Below are 20,452 nucleotides of genomic sequence, written 5' to 3' on the forward strand. Positions count from 1 at the left end.
TAGTAATATGATAAATGTTTCACCAGTGAGAGATCCATCCATGTGTCAAAAATGCATATCTAAATCTGCAATTAGATATATTTTTCCAAATTGCCCTACAAAAAAATGTAAGATGGGAAGCAGCTTGAATATGTTAAACACAGGTAATTTGCTGAAATATTGTAAACATAGAAGTCTCATGAAAGGCAATGAAACACAGGTCAGTATATAAAAAAAACGAACGGTTACTTGCCACGAAATATAAACACGGTGGAATGCGTTGCAGCCAATATACATACAATATGCTGTGCGGCAGCAGCTTAGATTACCACACGTTGCCATGGGAGCCGATGTGTGGCCCCCGGGGCTTCATGTTCTCTGCAAAATTCCAAAAGGTCAAAGGTCAAAGTATACTGTTGCCTTAAAGACACATGTCTTACACGACAAGGTGACAAGGTGAGGTGAGCATAATGTTCGTCCTCGAGCGGGACCGGCCCGTCCACACTGCCCCCATTGTTCATCTGCTGTTCCTCGTCTTTTGTTCTTCATATTGAGAGTGTGTTTGTTCTCTCCCTCAGCTTGGTCTGGAGCGTTACCATGGAGTCGGCATTCTGGGCTTCAACTCCGCCGAGTGGTTCATCTCCGACATTGCCGCCATTTTGGCAGGGTGAGTAGTAGTGTGGTGGAACCGGACTCAGATCAATTATGTCGTAGACGGATCTTCGTGATCTATTAAACCGATCGTGATCGTGATCGGTTTACTAGAGAAACACTTGGTACAAAGTACAGTAGGTTACATGAGCTGGCTGAGAGGAGTGTTTCCATTGGCCACCTTAGGGATCCAGCTCTCTAGTGGATAGAGAAGGGTGGGGGTTAGGGGGGGGGGGTTGGGTACATGTGTGTGTGTGTGTGTATGTGTGTGTGTATGTTTCACATGTATGATGCAGTGATGAGTGGAATGTTCCTAGCTCTCTGTTGAACCTCCCAGGTGTGTGTGTGTGTGTATATGTATATGTGTGTGTGTGTGTGTGTGTCTGCGTGCATAGATACATTTCTTCCATTGTTTGTCATTGAACTCCAACATGTGAAATGTGACCATATTGGGTTGGGAGGGTTCTGCACGCGGCACTGTTGGCTTAACGACGGCTGACTGAAAACAAAGAGCTCCCCCCTCACTGTGCTCTGCTCACATCACGGTATCGACACACATTCCTAGCACACAGTGCTCGCGTTCTACTACATCCGATGTTGCCAGCTAAAGTACTTACTAAAGTAATGACACGGTTATGTAACTCAGTAACTGGTGGCAATAGTCAGAAATCTCCCTGATATAGTAGTAGTAGTTATATTCAGTCATCACACAATACAACATGCACAATCATTTAACAATCTTTGATTCAGGCAGTGACTGAAAAGGTACAGACTGAAGCATAATGCTTATATGCCTGTCCTATATTCTTAACAAAATTAAGATTCCAAAACAGTATTCTAAAAGAAAATAACAACAAAATTATTATTCACATTTGTAATCTTCAAAAATAGCTATACAAACCATTTTCTTAAAAACCAAAAGTAAAGTACTCATTCTTAAATATATATCAGCATTGTTCCACAAGTTAACCCCAACAATAGAAATACACCTCCTTTTAATTCCTTTCTTAGCTTTTTGAACAGTAAATTTACAAATGTCTCTCAAATCATATTTTCTTTCATGTATTGAAAAAAAAACCTTTGCACACCGTCCGGGACTAACTTTGCTTTAGCTCTGTACATTATTTGCATAATTTTATAATAAACCAAATCATAAAATTTCATAACATCTGACTTTATAAACAGTGGATTTGTGTGGTCATAATAACCAGCCTTATGAAGGCTCTGAATGGCCCGCTTTTGCAGTACGACTATCGGATTTAGTCTTTTTAAATGTCGACCCTCGTACTTCCACACAGTAAGATATGTAAGGAAGTATAAGTGAGCAGTAAATGATGTACAAGGCTTTATAGTTTAACATATCCTTACATTTATACAAGATTAAAGAAAGAATTAAAGACTAAACAGCGACAAGACGGAACTCTTCATTATCGGCACAAAAACCACCCTCAGCAGATCCGGACCCATCACACTTACCATCAATGACTCCACCATCACCCCTTCCCCCCTAGTCCGCAACCTCTGTGTCATCCTCGACCCCACCCTCTCGTTTGACCCCCATGTCCGCTCCATTGTTAAAACATCATACTTTCACCTCGGCAACATTGCCAAAATCCGTCACTGCTGCTGAATCCCTCATACACACCTTCATCTCCTCCCGCCTTGACTATTGTAACTCCCTCCTCACTGGCATCACCTCCCGCTCCCTCCATAAACTGCAGATGGTCCAGAACTCAGCCGCCCGCCTCCTCACAAACACCCGGTCCTGTGAACACATCACTCCTGTCCTCCACTCTCTCCACTGGCTCCCGATTAAAGAACGCATCAACTTCAAAACACTACTCCTCACCTTCAAAGCCCTCCATAGCCTGGCCCCCCCCTACCTGACTGATCTCCTTCTTCCCTACCCCCCCACCCGTTCCCTCCGGTCCTCCTCCACTGCCTCCCTCACTGTCCAGTCATCCAAACTTAAAAACTTTGGTGATCGGGCCTTCTCACGCACTGCACATGCACAAACCCACCTGTTCTGCCTAGCCTTCAAACCCCCCACCCATAACCCCCCCCCCCCCCAAGAGACACCGGATTCGAATCCGGCTGTCGGCGTTGCCTCCGGCTTGGGCTGGCCGTCATACTAACTCAATTGGCAGAGTTAGCGGGTGGAAGTCGATGGGTGGTAATCTGGACGTTGTGGACAGCGACTCCTACAGGTCGGTTGGGGGACGCCTGCACAACAGAGACAGGAAATGGCGGGGGTAGTGTGAGCCTCCCACATGTTACACCTCGCCAATGAAAGTTAGAATGGTCGTCCCAGCAGCGCTGTGTGGGTTCAGGTCGATGCTACCATGGGAAAGAAGCTCTGAGGGGTCTTTCAAAGAACAGGATTAGTCTGAAAGTCTTGATTTTACATTTACATTTAGTAATTTAGCTGACGCTTTTATTCAAAGTGACTTACAAGTTCTCTACAACAAGTCAGCAGGAAGGGTACAACTCTGGCAGCTAAGGGTAATTAACATTGTTCGTCAAACAGTGTTGAACTTGAGTGTTACAGACTTGAGTGCATATTAGCATAGTAGGTAGTAATATAGGCAAGGTATATTCCTTAGTAGCAGAGAGTAAAAGACTGTACAATCTTTTTACTTATTTTTATTTATTTTTTTATCTTTGGTTATAACTGATTAGTCATGCTTTCCGAGCCCCTCCCCCACTGTGTTGGCAATCGCAACACAATCTCGTGGTGTCATCTAGAGATCACTGTGCAGGCTCCCACGCCTGTGATCTGGCATTTGGTGATGATGCACAATAATAAGAATGTATTGAAACCTGAAACACTTGTCCAAGTTGTCAAACCAGTGTTGAGAGACGAGTTGCCTGCGGCTCTGGAAAAACAAGAGTCAGGTTTCTTATGTCATGATGCGTCTCCTCTGGTTCTACCGGTTAAACACTGAGCACAGGTTCCACGTACTGCCCCACTGGGTTGCAGCTTATCTACTGAATCATTCTGGATCTATATGCTCAAATTGGCGTACTATAACTTTGCTCTTCTCCTGAGTCAGGGAGTTTATACTACTGCACACTAATTTAACCTGTGAGACAGACAACCGTGCTAGAAGTCTGTTTTTATATTTTCCCTACAGCCTGTGGATTACATTAGATTCAGATTCAATTTATTGTCATTGCACAAGTGCAGAGTACATCAAAATAACCAGAGTGCAAAGTAGCAGTAAAGTGCATTATGTACAAGTAAGTATACAGTGTAACATGTCGATGTGGAGTAGTGCTGCACGATTCTTGCTAAAATGTGAATCACGATTTTTCTCTCTAAGAATTGAGATCACGATTCTCTCACACGATTCTTATTTTTTCAATAAAATCATTTATTGCACTCTTTCTTAAACAGACAACATAACATAATATCAAAGTGCTTGACTTAAACTTAAGTCTCCTGTAACATACAAAATAACTCAAGTCAGAATCGTCATAATTTTAAAAAGTTAAGTAAAAAGTAAAAATAAGATTAAAATTAAAAAAGTTAAATATTAAAAATATTTTTGTAATATTTTTTTTATTAATCGTGCAGCCCTAATGTGGAGTATATATGACGAAGCTATAGAGTAAATATACTAATGAAGGCACACCCTTGTCACAGAGGGACCCAACCATAGTTTTCAGCCTGGCCCCCAGACACTTGTTTTCAGCCTGGCCCCCAGACACTTGTTTTCAGCCCCTCACAGAGACTTGTTTTCAGCCTGGCCCCCAGACACTTGTTTTCAGCCTGGCCCCCAGACACTTGTTTTCAGTCTGGCCCCCAGACACTTGTTTTCAGCCTGGCCCCCAGACACTTGTTTTCAGCCCCTCACAGAGACTTGTTTTCAGCCTGGCCCCCAGACACTTGTTTTCAGCCTGGCCCCCAGACACTTGTTTTCAGCCTGGCCCCCAGACACTCGGTTGAAGAAACACTGGTATGAAGCTTAGGGGTGTAAAAACAATACACACATTTTCAGATACAGATTTAGATTTAAATTAGATTTGATTAGAATTAGATTTTCTGTTCTTTATGCGTTAAAATTTATTTATACTGCAGAGTTTTAATGGTCTATTATACATATACTACACAGCTTGGTTTGGCTCAGAAAAATAGCCAAACAAACTATTTGTGTGTGTGTGCATATTGTATCCTTCCCACCCGGCCACTACGCTGACAGGATGCCCAGTTTAGAGGACAAATGGGGGAGAACAAGAGACCAAGGGAATACAGTCGTCAATTCAGTTTTACATTTCAATACACTGTATTGAATGTACTGTTTTTTTTTTACAATCTGTATGTAGATCGTTCCACCTCTACTAAAGATGATGAGGCTGTGTTCTGACCATGTGTTCTGACCATGTGTTCTTCTGTCTGTCCTAGTGGGTTTGCTGTGGGCATCTACACCACCAACTCTCCAGAGGCCTGTCAGTACGTAGCAGAGAACTGCAAGGCCAACATCCTCGTCGTGGAGAACCACAAACAGCTGCAGAAGATCCTCCAGGTGAATTTATAGAATTACCTGTAGAATGTACACACACCTCGCTGCAGGTAGAATGGGCTGGGCTACACACACCTCGCTGCAGGTAGAATGGGCTGGGCTACACGCTTTGCTCAGATTTACAGGGCTGCTCCGTCTTAGTCGATTAATGGATTCATTGATTTGTTAGTTGATAAGTAATTTTTTTATGTTTTGAATGCAATGGTGATATGGTGATGCAAATGCAATTAATGATAAATAAACTCAAGTGGCTTATTATAGTCATGTAACTACTATACTTCATTATAATTTTGTATAAAATGTAATGTGGCTTTGATATTTTATTTTATAAAATCTTTATTATTATTACAAAAGTACTTTGGACCGTCACCAACCCCGGAGCTGTGAGCTGGATTCGCCTGTTCGAGTCCAGCTCACAGCTCCGGGGTTGTCACCAGCTTGGCTGGCCGTTCACACTAATACAATTGGCTGTATTAGAGGGTGGGAGAAGCTGGCGGGGTGGGTCCGGGTCGTTGTAAACAGCGACTCCTACAGTTCGGTCGGGGCGCCTGCTAAGCGCGGATAGGACCTGAGGGGGATAGTGTGATCCTCCCACACGCTACGCCCTCTCAATGAGAATCCGCGCTGCCAGGTGAAAAGAAGCGGTGATTGGCTGGACGTGTGTCGGAGGAAGCACGTGGTAGCCTCCACTCTCCCAGATGATCTGACTGTGGGGGGTAAGTGCGCAGCGACCAGGAAGGGATTGGGAATTGGCATAACGACTAACATTGGGATGGAAGAAAATCGGAGGAAAATGGAGGGGGAAAAAGATCAAAAAAAAAAGAAAAAAAAAAGTACTTTGGACTACCTTCAGTAGCTTCAGTTAAACAAACTATATTTCTCTTGATGGTAGCTTTGCTGTAGGTCAGCCTCTTCCTGTTAGAGTGGGTGGGTTTAGACAGCATGGTGGTGTGGTAGGAGGTAGAACCCAAACGCAGACAGGCAGTGGATAGACAGGAGGCAGGTGCTGCTTCTCAAACAAAATAATGTTTATTTGTGAAGGAGCTATAAGGCGACAACGGTGAATAAAGAAAAGGAGAGACTACTCTCATCTCTAACAAACAGGGAAAATAAAGAGAGACAATACTGTCTCCAAAATACGTTAATAAGAGAACGCTATACTGAGCTAACGACAAAACAGGGAAAGTAAGGGGGAGAACACAAAAACGAGGCACAAACAAAAGACATCGGACAACGGTGCTACATAAGCACAATAACAGTATATACAAACAAGAATGCAAGCGAGGTAATACTAATAACGGCAACAAGCTTATCCTCCAAGACAGGAGCAATAAGTGCTTCTTCTGGCAAGTTTACTCAAGACTACTCACGGGAATGTTCAGCGAACAGCTGACAATCCGAATAGCAACACAAGGAGGACGGGAAAAACAGCAATGACAGCAAAAACACTGGAACATCCAACGAACACGAATCACGACAGGAACAGCATTAATAATAATAATAATGGATTGGATTTATATAGCGCTCTTCATGACACCCCAGTGACCCCAGAGCGCTTACAGAGTCCATTATTCGTTCATACACAGTCATACCGGTGGTGGTAAGCTGCAATTGCAGCCAGAGCTTCCCTGAGGCAGACTCACGGAAGCGTGGCGAATAATCATCACCTACGGCCCCTCCGACCACCACCAACATTCATTCACATGCATACACATTCATACGAGGCAAGTAGGTTAAGTGTCATGCCCAAGGACACAACGGCAGTGGGATGGACATGGGCTTGAGCGGGATTCGAACCACCAACCCTTCGATCATTGGATGACCCGCTCTACCACTGAACCACGCCGCCCCACCAGAGTAATGACCCGACAAGGAAGGCAGGGCAGACAAGACATATATACACATACTGATTGGATTGGGACAGGGTTGATTGGAAACGAGACACACCTGGGATGGGAACAGAACGACAAGACTAGAGTAAGACTAAATAACAACACAAAACAAGACTAAACACATATAACACTAAAGACAAGAACCTAAACCAGACAAGGGAAAACAAAGGGTAACAGGTACACTGGGAGAGATAACAAGATGGGGAGAACATTCAGAAACATGGACAATTTGACCAGACATACAAGTATATTGAGACCAAAAGGTAATGATGGGAATTGTCCAGCAGAGGAAGGTGGAGGTGGAGGAAGAGGACCATGAATGAGTGGGGGATGTGAGGGAAACTGTCCAAGGGAAGGAGAGGAGAGGTGAGGTGCAGGGATAAGTCCAGTGTGATGACTATGCTTTCGGAGTAGCATCCCCAACACTGGTCTCGCCGGTGCTCATGTGTCATGTGTGAGACGTATCTCGCTACAGGCTCACTGGTAAATGTGATGTCGTAATTGGGTTCTTGGTAATTATAGGCATTCCTTAAACCAAGGAATGATGCAAATGTTCTCCTGGACTGTTGTCAGATGTTTTATGGACATTGCTCATGGGAACATGCTGCGTTTTGTCTTCACAACAGGTTCAAGACAAGTTGCCACACTTGAAAGCTATTATCCAGTACAAAGATGCACTCAAAGAGAAGAGACCAAATCTGTACACGGTGAGAATTTTACAAAGATTTAAATGTCATGCCATACATTCCTGCTGACGTGTGGCATGTTTTCAAATAACTTCACATGAACACATTATATAAGCAAGAAGAGGCTTCTTTGTTACTAATTATGGGTTGAGACTTTGAGAATACAGCCTCACTTTATGAAACCAAGACTTAATGAATAGACGATTCCAGCTTAACTAATCACATCACGTTGTACTACCATAGGCCTACACACACATCATGTTTTACTGCCATAGGCCTACACACACATCACGTTGTATTACCATAGGCCTACACACATCATGTTTTACTGCCATAGGCCTACACACATCACGTTGTATTACCATAGGCCTACACACACATCACGTTGTATTGCCATAGGCCTACACACACATCACATTGTATTACCATAGGCCTACACACACATCACATTGTATTACCATAGGCCTACACACACATCATGTTGTACTGCCATAGGCCTACACACATTTCTCTTTAAAGGGGAACTATCTTATAAATGGCCTTAAGATCTTGAGGTAGAAAAATGCTGTTTTTGAGTACTTGATTAGAAATAAAAAACCTTACAGAGGTGTTCCATAGACTCACAGGAATTGTGTAAAGGTGCCAAAATAGTGAAAGAAATAGTAAAATAGTTCCCCTTTATGATTCCTGAACTATAGTTTTCCCTCCCAAAATGTTATTTTATTTCATACATTTATGCCCTTTGTAATCCACAGTGGGCAGAGTTTATGGAGCTTGGGCGCGATGAGCCGGACGCTGCCCTGGATGACATCATCGCCAGTCAGAAACCCAACCAGTGCTGCACGCTCATCTACACCTCGGGCACCACAGGGCAGCCCAAAGGAGTCATGCTCAGCCACGACAATGTGAGTCAAGTCAGTCAGGTTTCCAACCAGGCCACCCCATAGTGTGGGGTTTACGGTGGTTTCTGTGCAGTCAAATTTTTTTTATTTTAGCTTGATTAAGAGTTTATCACACAAAGTTAGGAAACTAGAATGTCTAGAAGAGGCACTTCCTGGTGGATTATAGTAACCTTTCTGATTTCTACAGATGCAGTCAAATAAAATGGGTTCGATTGTGCCACGCAGATCAGCGTGTTGCAATGCTGGTTACATTTATTACTTGACAGTTCTGGTTATGTTGTAACATCTACACGAGACAGTTCTGGTTATGCTGTAACATCTACACGAGACAGTTCTGGTTATGTTGTAACATCTACATGAGACAGTTCTGGTTATGTTGTAACATCTACACGAGACAGTTCTGGTTATGTTGTAACATCTACACGAGACAGTTCTGGTTATGTTGTAACATCTACACGAGACAGTTCTGGTTATGTTGTAACATCTACACGAGACAGTTCTGGTTATGTTGTAACATCTACACAAGACAGTTCTTGTTATGTTGTAACATCTACACGAGACAGTTCTGGTTTATGCTGTAACATCTATTTAGAATTAGATGAACTGCAACTGAACTGTCCACCACTGCCAAAAGACTGTCAAGGTATTTGGTGGGTGCTCTGATCCAGAAGGAGTCACTATATAAGCTTGAACCTTGTTAGTTTACCTGCCTGACAGGTGTGTTTTCTCCTGGTGATATAATATTCCCTCAGGCACACTTTATCTTGTAAATTACGCTCTAATCAAAGGTTGCTTATCGGCATGGCGGTGCAGTGGTTCTGTATCGTTAGTGGCTTAGCTTGGCATCGCTACTGCACTATCTCGCGTACGTGCACGCGTACTGAATAAACCACAAATGTACCTCTAATACCAGTATTAGTCTGACCACACCCCTCATCAGCTTACCTTCATAAGCAGGTGTGTGGTCACCTGCTCTCCTCCTTCTCGCTTTCACCACAAGGAAGAGGTGCCTCGGTAGATCCCCACACTTGACACCATGATGGAAGAAATTGGATTAGGAACAGCTTGGGAAACAAGGATACGTTGACATCATATCTTTATTTTCTCTCTCACTATTTTCGAGAAAATACGGCGATATTGTCTTCGTACTGGAGTGTCTAGAAGATGATGATCATTCTACAAACCCTCCACCGGTTTTCGTATTGGGAGCACGCCGCTGCATGCTTCTCAACTGCAGTTCCTTGCTGTGTTTGTTGGGGTGAAACCTGTCAGGCCACAGCTGAACTGTCGGACATGCCGCTGTTGTGAGGAGCGGTGCGTTCCAGGTTGGGTGAGTAGTGTTTGCTGGCGGGCTCCACTTGTCTGTTAGTGCTATGGGGGCTACTAGACAAAGTTTATGGAAACCGGCCCCAGGCTAGGGTCCTTTGTTTAGCCGTCTAGGCGACAGAAGGCCTTGGTCTGGCGACCATTATAGTTTTAACTAGTGGGCCGCGACCATTGACACTGGTGATCCCTGTGTGTTCTGGACGAGTGGATTCTCTCTGTCACCGTGTTAAGACCCCATCTTTCATATCCAAATGAGAGTATTCCTTCACGAGGGGATATGTGCATGTAATGTGCGATAGCGGCAGATTCATGTTCAAAGTCAGCTATACAGGCCAGTTGGTACTGTGCTGATTCCGCCGGACGTGTTAATGTCACCGTTGTGAAGCGGTGTTGACGTCTTGTTTTCTCTTTTCTCTTAAAAAGTGAGGAGGGTTCAGAACGGCGGCCTGTCTGGGTGAGTGTTATGTCATTGTTTACATGTTCATAGCTTACGGTTAGCCGGTCGGTGGCCTGGCGCGGGGTAGCTTGGCTTCTCGCGCGCCGCCGGGAGCTCGCTCCTGATCGCGTGCGTCGTAGATCGGCGTCTCGCGAGCGGAAGCAATAGCACCCGAACGGTTGGAGCAGCCGTTAGCTTGATGCTATTCTGTTGAACGTGCTTTGATTTTAACATGTTTTACACTCTTGACCACGACGTCATCCTTGACAGGGGATGTTCGTCGACCCTGCCTGAGCCTAGACGGGGATTGCGTCAACAAAGAGGACTGTAGCGACTGGTGGAGCGGCGACGCTGCCCGGATCGAACAACACGGGACGGCTGTGTTCTACGGTGGCTTGTGACTGCACTTCGCTGATCTGCGTTCCGGGCAGGTACGGGGTTGGCCAGACCTCATAACACGTCTTCTGGTTTTACCTTGCTAAATGTATTGTGAATAACGGTGTTTTTTCCCAAAACGTGTGTTGTTGCAATGCATTTGAGATACGTTGCGGGTTGTGTGTGAGCTGTTTTTGTCACTGGCAGTTAGCTTCTCCGTGCAGGTCGTGATGTATTGATCTGGTTGTTGTGTGAGAAACATCATGGTGTTTATGTGTACCGTGTACTCACTACTAAGGCAACTAACCTATGAAGCTATGCTTGGTGACGAGTGAGTAAAAGAATGTTCTTTCTCAGACTGTAATGACAATGAACAGTGAGTTCACACATTAACAGGTTTTCCTGTTTTAACTGGCCGTATTGAGGGTAAAATAGGAGGATTGTGTTTCCCCCCCCGGTTCCCTGGGGACTTTATCACCTCCTATCAGACATGTTGTGCATTAATTGTGTCTTTTGTGTGGTAGGGATACGATGTAACTCTCAGCTTGATTGCTGAGGTTGTGCTAAATCTGCTGGAGAAACTTATTTCCTATAGGGAAATTGGTTTGGTTGCTGTCATGTGTGCTTAGCAAGGCCTGTGGTCGATACTAATCAAGAATGATGTATTCTCTCATTGTGAAAAAAACGGCGTTCCTCTGTTGAGTGTTTTTGCCATTTTTTGTAGGTGATGATGGGTTGTGTGTGTCATGTGACCTACAACTGGGTTGTACTGGCCACAGAAGCACATGTGTATGTTGGACCGGGGTTCTTAGAGCCCTCTCTATTCTGTGTTTTTCCTTAGTAAAAATCAGATAGCAGGTTAGCTCGTGCGCTGTGTGGAGCTGTGAAACGCTTCATAGAGCTGACTATGACTGTGTCATATTCTCTTTTTGTCGTTACGTCGTATCATGGGTGTGGGGTCGTAAAGGGGTGAACTGGTAACCTTTCCTCTCCCCATTGTTCTGTCGGTCAGGGGTACACCCCCTGTCCTTCAAGGTTCCCGTCACGTGGCGGTTCGGCACGTTACGGGGGGGGGGGGGGGGGGGGGGGGGAGGGAGTTCCTGGTCCCACGGCCTGGTATATTGGGCGTGTGCACCGCAGGAATTCCCCCGCCATAGAGTACGTCACCGTGCGCGTCTCTGTTGGTAGGACTTCCGTGTGCTGTTCAGGTCCATGTGATGGATCTGTTTTCAGGGGGGGTGGTCAGGGCTCCTCCTCACCAAGCGCCTACTCAGGCCTTCTGTGAGTTCGGACTCCTTCTTCCATGTGAGGAAGCCTCCATCAGAGTACAGAGCCTTCCTCCTCAGATTGTCAAAGTGAGTGGACCCTCTAGAAGGGTCCTTTTCTATTGTATGTATATTCGATTCAATTCGTTTATTGAGTGTGTATGGGTTCGGTGCCTCTTCCCCGGAGGCCCTAAAACCAGTTTTTTACATGGCTCAAGGTGCAATATATTCTTTTCAATCTGTACAGCTCGCGTGGGAAGTCTCTCTGGGGATCCCCGTCTCTTTCCTATGGGAGGGTGGTGGGATGTAAAAATGTGAACATTTTTTACCCCGGCTGTGTAGACTGGGATACATACTGTTGATGCTTCCTTCTTTCTATTCCAGAAGTGTTGGAGTTAGGGAGTGTCACACCCCTCTTGTCGTTCCCCTGGGCGCCTTGGGGATTCAATGACAGGTCTAAATAGCCTGTTCATTGATGGGGGTGTGTCCCGACGCACGTATAGTGCTAGCTCGCTGTAAACAGGCGATTGACTGGCACGCCTTAGTTGCTTGTGGTTGAAACAGCGTTTTTATAAAGCAACTGAGATGGGGGTTTTTCCTCTTCCGGCGACCACATCCCATGACCTGGGTGGGTTGTCGACGGATTCTCGTTCATGTCTGGGGGATGATGACGGGATGGATCTGAACATATGTAGTGGGGTCTCACGCCCTTGGGGTGGGCCACCAGGCGCGGTTCGTCCCGACGTCTGGGTGGCGCCTTCTTTTCATGTTAAGATCAACACGCATATCTGCCCTTCTCCTGGAGTAGGCATGTCGGCGTGGTTAGGGCACGGGACTGGTTCTGGTCACGCTGGTCCAGATCAGTTGAACCCGTTGTCCGCCGGGGATGCAGATCTGCTGTTCTGGTACCCTGAGGGACTTGGGCTTTTTTCAGGGGGAAAAATGCCAGGTCGGTCTGGGTGTCACAGGGTTAAGCGCTATGGAGACCCTGGTTGGGTATGTTTTTACTCAGCACTGTCGTCATGGCTTACAGCCATGCCATTCTGTACGCGCTCGATCTCGTCGGATCTCGGCCGCTACACAGGTTGGTCCTGGTTAGTACTTGGTTGGGAGACCGCCGGGGAATACCAGGTACGATGTGCTTAGGGGCTGGTTCTCCATTATTTTTCGCTCCTCTCTCACGCATGGCGAAGAGGGGCCTGTGGGGGTGGTTTTTTGACCTCCTCTGGTGACCCTGTGCTTCCCGTACCGCCAGGCCCGGTCCGAAGTGATGTTTGCGACCCGTAGGCCTGGGTTAACCCTTTTTGGAAACTGAAACACTTGTACTGCGGTATAGCCGGTGTATACCCGCAGGTGTGTTTTGGAGTTTTTTCTTGAGGGGTTATAGGAACAACCACCGCATTGGGTAACACCGAGGTGGTTGATTCCCTGGTGTGTTGGAGCAGTGTCAACTCCCGGGTTCACCGTTTGAGGGTGCCCCTGCACGTTCATGACGTCTGCCAATCGTGTCAGCCTTCTCTGCCTCGACCCCTCTGGGTGGGGGTTGTTAAATGGAGGCTTGGTCATGCAACACCGCCAGCTTACGCTCCTTCCGCCGGGGCGGCTGTGTTCAGCTGTCCCCTCTGGCGCCTGTCTCGTCCGCAGTCTCCAGGCTAGGGTTAACAGCCTGTTGCCTGGTTTTTCCCCGGTGCGCTGCCTGCTTCCGTTGGTTAACCTTTTTTGTGTGCTTACGGCCATGCTGACTGCCTATTCTGCAGGGTCAGTGTGCCAGGCGGTGTACTATTGGGGGGACGGGGCCCGCTCGGCTTACGGCCATACCGACCTGAACACGCCCGGTCTCGTCCGATCTCGGAAGCTGGGCAGGTTCTGGCCTGGTTGGTTCCGCCTGGGAATACCAGGTGCAGTAACTGAGGGGCCTTTGTCCGAATACGCTGGCGATGTGGGGGGCGGGGCACTACGTGCCCACCTGGTGGGGTCTTGATGCTGGCATCATGGACTTCTCCGGGCCCCCATTCCAGGGAGTCCAGTCCTTTTGGTGGGTCTGGGTCTTCCTTCGTGCTCCGCTGCTACGGCCTTGCCACGGGGTTGGGTTTGCCCTTGACCCCGTGATTCTGGGGGCAGTAACGAGGTTGTTCCTCCGTTCGTTCCCGGGTGGCATGCGGGTTGTGCGTGTGTGTAGTCGTGGGGTCAAGCCACGGTCTGCTCACCCTGTGCGTTGAGTTGCTTGAGTGCCTCTTCGCACGGTCGGGTCCGTCGCCCTCCCGTGACGTCCCTAATAGGGGGGCTACCCTCCATTAGGGGGGGTCGGGGGGGCTCGGCCCTCCCTGTTCTGATGGTTTTGGGGGGCTGTCAGCGGGGTGTATTTGTCAGCCAAGTGGCTCCGCTTGGCCTCCCTTGTGCAGTAGCGATGCCAAGCTAAGCCACTAACGATACAGAACGTTAGGTTATGACTATAACCAAGTTCTGTTAGTTAGGGGCGATGCTTGGCATCGGACGCCGCTGCAGCCCTTGTCCTCACCTTGTGGTGAAAGCTTGGGAAGGAGGAGAGCAGGTGACCACACACCTGCTTATGAAGGTAAGCTGATGAGGGGTGTGGTCAGACTAATACTGGTATTAGAGGTACATTTGTGGTTTATTCAGTACGCGTGCACGTACGCGAGATAGTGCAGTAGCGATGCCAAGCATCGCCCCTAACTAACAGAACTTGGTTATAGTCATAACCTAACGTTAACACTGTTACCTCACGCACAGTACGATGGTCCTGGGGTGGAACTCTCTGGGGGGTAGGGTCCGCATGTTCTCCCTGTGTTTGTGGGGGTTTCCTCCTGCCACGGAAGGGAAAGCTCTTTGGGAGCTCTATAGCCCTATACTCTTTAAGTGCTGCTATTTAGAACGATGTATATAACCTAGTTATATGAGTACTGGCTAAGCGTCCCGCTCTTAAGCCATACCGAGATATACCTCATCTCATGTACCTATTGTACTCCATCAACGAATAAAACCAAAATACACCCACCACCTGCCAGGCCCCGCCCCTTTAGGGCGTACTATAAAGTACTAGGCGTGGTCACCACTCACTCTTCCTCGGAAAAAATCGTTTCCAAGAAAAGATTCCCCAAGGGAACTCAGGGCACGCTAAGAGCGGGACGCTTAGCCAGTACTCATATAACTAGGTTATATACATAACCTGTCGTTATATTTCGTATTGGCATCGCGTCCCGCTCTTAAGCCATACCGAGATATGGGGTAGAGCGGACGCGAGGCCCGACAGATGCACCCCCTGAGGACCCGTAAGCCCACATCAAGGGGGAGGGGAGTCCCGTCACTCAGCCATCAACTGGGTGTCAGCCCCTGTCCCCATGAGAAGCGAAAAGTGGGGCCGCATGCGCTTCAAAGAAGGTTCGCGGCCCGCAGCCAAAGGAAAACGATCAGAGCCCTGCTTCCGTGGGTAACGGAGAGAGGAGTGAACGGGGAGCGGGCTGTTCGCGGCAGAATGACGACGGCTTGTATTTCCCAAGCCGAGTACACCCAAAATGGCCGATCCCTCGGCCGCCAAGGCTGTCGGCCTTGTGGGCCCCTGTTGACTCTCCGCCCAGGGTACCACTGGCGGGGGAAACATGGCCGCCTGTCGAGGGCCTCGCTACAGTCGCTGACGAGGCCGTGCTCCAACCTCTGGCTGCATAGCGTGAGGCGGTGTGGGACCCAGATCAACAACCGCAACAACCGCCTGCGCCTCCACAGAACGACCAAAAAGTCCTTCTGTGGAAAAAGGAGCCGTGAGGAGAGAAAATCTTCTTCCCCAAGAGGAGATTGCTCCAACCAGATATGCCTATTAACAAACGTTGATAGCATCCTAATCCTCCCCGCAGTTATAGCTTGCGACTGAGTCAAGATCTCTATAACACCACAAACATGCAAAATGTTTTCAGCGTCGGCTGGTCCTGTAGCCCCACTACCCGACGCTAATGTGGACAGGAAAATAGTCAGCTGAGCCATAACACTGGCCGCCACTAAATACCATCCTGCAGCAGTATAGCTCTCATCCGTCCATACTGCCACCCGCCGAGTCGATTCGCTCTCAAGCATCGGCCGGGTGGGACACCGTTAATGCAACTGGACATTAACCACAACTCTCTCTCTCTATCTCTCCATCTCTATCTCTCTCCCTGTAGGTGACATGGACAGCATTCGCCACCGGCCGCCATGTGCGTCTGACAGATGCCACCAAGTCCCAGGAGGTGGTGGTCAGCTACCTGCCGCTCAGCCACATCGCTGCCCAGATGGTCGACATCTGGGTCACCATGAAAGTGGGAGGAGTCACGTTCTTTGCCCAGCCAGATGCCCTCAAGGTGAGGTGCAGTGTTGGTCATTGTCCTCATAACGTAGTGTTCTTCTCAAGGTCAGGAGCAGTGTGGATCATTGTCTTCCAAGTGCTGCTATTCAGAACAACCTTTGGTTCTGTGTAGTGCTGGCAAGCCTGGAAGATACAGACTAAAACAAAGTGGAGAGTACTGTTTACATGCAAAGGCACACTCTTTCAATAAAGTTAATTTCTCATGTTTTAGCCTCTTAACAGGCGCCCCCAAAATTGGCCATTTTAGTTTACTTTAGTGGTAATGAAATAGAGTAACATAGGTCTGAACTTGAGTTGTAGAACAACTTGTTACTCAAGTTTTTCTGTAGTAGTTAGTAGTTTAATATAATTTAACACAACGTTTCGGCCTGTGGCCTTTTTGAAACTTGTGTTAAAACTTGAAAAAGGCCACAGGCCGAAACGTTGTGTTAAATTATATTAAACTTGGGAACACTGCAGACGGTGTGCTGACTTTTTTCCCACAACTTTACATATCTATTTGAGTCAAGCACCCGTGACTATACTTTGGATGTGCGTGAGTCTTTTCTACTACATTTAATTTATGTCCTTGCAAGGGCCCATATATATATATATTGTAATACAATATATATATCGAATTAAAGCCCCATTTGTTGCCTGTCGATAGCCCTTTCGGTGCAGACGGTGTGCTGACTTTTTTCCCCACAACTTTACATAAATTAAATGCTCATATACAACAGCCCCCCTTGATGTAATGGAGATCAATGAGTAATATATACAATAATATACAAATCTACAGTTATATATAGGTCCCAACGTGTCATAATGCCAACAGCTTGAGGTAACTGGACGCATGATGCGTAATCGCAACGTCCTGGGTTTGAATCCGGCCCAGGACATGTGTTGCATGTCCTCCCCCATCTCTTCACCAGATTTCTCTCTCTAACTGTCTATCGATAAAAGCTCAAAATGCCCTAAAAAATATCAAAATATATTATAAATATAAATAAAATCACGGAAGCTTGTCATCCATCTATCTATCCAATCTAATCCAATCAACACGCTCTGTATCCTCTGTATACAGTCTCCTTCCAGGGGAACAGAATGTGAGTGAGATGCTACCTTGATGTCCCTATGTGGTCATGTGTTCTCATGGATCCCCATGTATCCTCCCCTAAGGGCATGTCCACACAAATCCGGATATTTTGCCAAACGCACATTTTCTTCCACATTTGGGCCTTTCATCCACACGTAAATTACATTTTCGGAAACATAAACGGAGATTTTTTTTTCGAAAACACATTTTAAAGTGAAGATTTTTCAAAATATCCGTTTCAGTGGATCCGTGTAGCCACGTTAAACGCATATCTGCAGGGCTCGGCGAGCCGCATGCAGCTCTTCAGCCACTCTGCAGTTGCTCTGTAAGTTTGAAAATTAATAATAATATGGAAATAAATAACAGCAATTTTTATATATATACGTCACACGACTCTCAGATGGCGCCTCTCCCTGCCATCTGCAGGTGGCTAATCTTCGGACCCCCCATTAAGTTAACCATGGATAAATAAATAAAAAAGAAAAGTAGAGGGTTTAATTCAGTGTGGACAGATTAATTTGCTTCCACTACTAATGATGTGGCGAGAATAAGCTAACAACAAAGAAACATCACTCGCCACAAAAATTGAAAGCATGTATTTAACAAACTGTAAAATCTTACAAAGTATGTTGGCTCTTGTTCAGATTTTCTGTGACATTATTTTACTTTAAATGTTTTGCCACCAATGAAAATCTGCTCACTACGCATGCTCAGACTGTTGTTCTATGGTATTTGAGATATCGCTGTTATCGCCACCTACTGGCCCGGTATGCTTGTTGGAGCAATGTATATGTGTTTCTGCATTTGCGTCTGGATGGAGTTTTTTTGGAAAACCCTGCCGTGTGGATGAGGATATTTTTTTAAACAGAGCCTGGAAATATCCGTTTTGCAAAATATCTCAAGGTGAGCACAGAAAGACTCAGAAGAAGCTTCTATCCCCAGGCCATCAGGCTGCTCAACGAACAATAAACACTATGCAACAACCATCAAATGCACACAGCACACACATCCACACGCACACACTCACTTTAAACAAACAACACACTGCAGCACCCACTCTCCACACTTTAGATCACCTAAACACACTTTATATTTATTGGTAAAGGATTTGCACTACAACTCGTACACCTTACTGTAAATTGTACCTCATCCCATTTCTGCTTTGCACTATATAGTATTGTATATTAGTACATTGCATAGTATATTGTATATTGTATGGTAACTCAGTTACTTCTATTCTGCATCGAACATTGTACATATGTCTATACTGAACACTGTGACGGACCTCTATTTTTACTTCTATTTTACATGCTATACTATTTTATTTCATACTTATCTTGTCTAGCACAGTCTCTGGAGCGTAACAGTAAGAAGCATTTTGTATAAAAGTATTCTGTACTTCTGTATGACAACTATTAAAGAAACTTGAAACTTGAAACTTAATCTGGTTATTAGCACAAACCAACTGTGTAATCCACTTAGAAGCAAGCAGATTAGGAGAATCCCCCTGGCAGGAATTAAAGCGATACCCTGGGAGGGCACATCGGCACAAACTAGAGAAAGGCATCTTTGTTACTAAGGTTAGGTGTCCGGTGTTTGAGATTAGATTAGATTCAAATGTATTAGGCACGACCTTTCTATGAAACCAGACTGTTTCAGTGAACAGACAGTAGTGTTGGTGTAACCGGTCACATCACGTTGTAGTCGCTGATGTGTAGAATCAGAACTACATCAGAGGTATTCTCAAAACTGTATGTGGAGTTTGTAGTTATTTGTAGTGTGTGGTTTTAGCTCGTTGGGAAGAGCAAGAAGATGCCAACACTGCCAGGGTTGGGGGTTTGTTTTTGTTCCCCACATGGGCTACCTACGCTTCATTGATTGATTGATTGAACATTTTATTAACAGATTGCAGAATGGGTACAATACAGTACGGCTCAATACACACAATTGTTAAGGGGATGCAGACCAGAGAAAGACTTTCATCTTGTTTACATCAGGGTCCATGCTAAGAACGATACACTCATGGTTAGGGTTGTCACTCATGGTTAGGGCTGTCACTCATGGTTAGGGCTGTCACTCATGGTTAGGGCTGTCACTCATGGTTAGGGCTGTCACTCATGGTTAGGTCACTTCTGCTAAAAGCAAACTTATTTTGTATGAAAATCAAACTTATCATTGGAACCTGGTAAAATGTTAAATAAAAAAATTCTAATTTTAAATGGGAGGGCAGTTAGCCCTTCTATTAATTTCACAATCTGCTTCCCAGTGTCCCAGATCACACTAAACTAGTAACGACTACTAGTAGTAATCACTCCAGTAATCACACTGAAAGTAACAAATTGTCTTCCAAAAATTGCATTTACCTGTATGTTTTATTAAGTATTTAGCAAATCTCACAGTGCTGTGAGGCGGTTTTGGCTAAACGTATCCAAATGTTCCATCTCTTGTGTCCCCAGGGCTCTCTAGTGAACACCTTGAGGGAGGTGCGTCCCACGGCCTTCATGGGCGTGCCCCGCGTCTGGGAGAAGATGCAGGAGAAGATGAAGTCCGTCGGCGCCAAGTCCTCCACTGTGCGCAGGAAGGTGGCTGCCTGGGCGAAGGATGTGGGGCTGCAGACCAACCTCACCAAGATGAACCAGTATGTACCACCAGTAACACATGATGAACCAGTACATACCAGTAACACACATGATGAACCAGTACATACCAGTAACACATGATGAACCAGTACATACCAGTAACACACATGATGAACCAGTACATACCAGTAACACACATGATGAACCAGTACATACCAGTAACACACATGATGAACCAGTACATACCAGTAACACACATGATAAACCAGTACATACCAGTAACACACATGATGAACCATATACCAGTAACACACATGATGAACCAGTACATATACCAGTAACACATGATGAACCAGTACATATACCAGTAACACACATGATGAACCAGTACATATACCAGTAACACACA

At 46.0% G+C, this 20,452-nt stretch overlaps 1 protein-coding gene across 1 annotated transcript in view; it reads left to right on the plus strand.

Moving 5' to 3' along the window:
* The window catches only part of acsbg2 (acyl-CoA synthetase bubblegum family member 2), a 74,082-nt gene that overhangs the window by 40,449 nt on the left and 13,181 nt on the right, over window positions 1–20,452 (plus strand). The window contains exons 5-10 of the mRNA XM_084310519.1: window positions 558–646; window positions 5,036–5,156; window positions 7,672–7,752; window positions 8,487–8,636; window positions 16,208–16,384; window positions 19,921–20,102. Coding sequence (XP_084166645.1) covers window positions 558–646; window positions 5,036–5,156; window positions 7,672–7,752; window positions 8,487–8,636; window positions 16,208–16,384; window positions 19,921–20,102 — 800 coding nt within the window. The remainder of the gene's footprint in view (window positions 1–557; window positions 647–5,035; window positions 5,157–7,671; window positions 7,753–8,486; window positions 8,637–16,207; window positions 16,385–19,920; window positions 20,103–20,452) is intronic.

This window comes from Notolepis coatsorum, assembly GCF_963971535.1.
Source record: "Notolepis coatsorum genome assembly, chromosome: 3".
In the NCBI taxonomy this organism is placed as follows: domain Eukaryota; kingdom Metazoa; phylum Chordata; class Actinopteri; order Aulopiformes; family Paralepididae; genus Notolepis; species Notolepis coatsorum.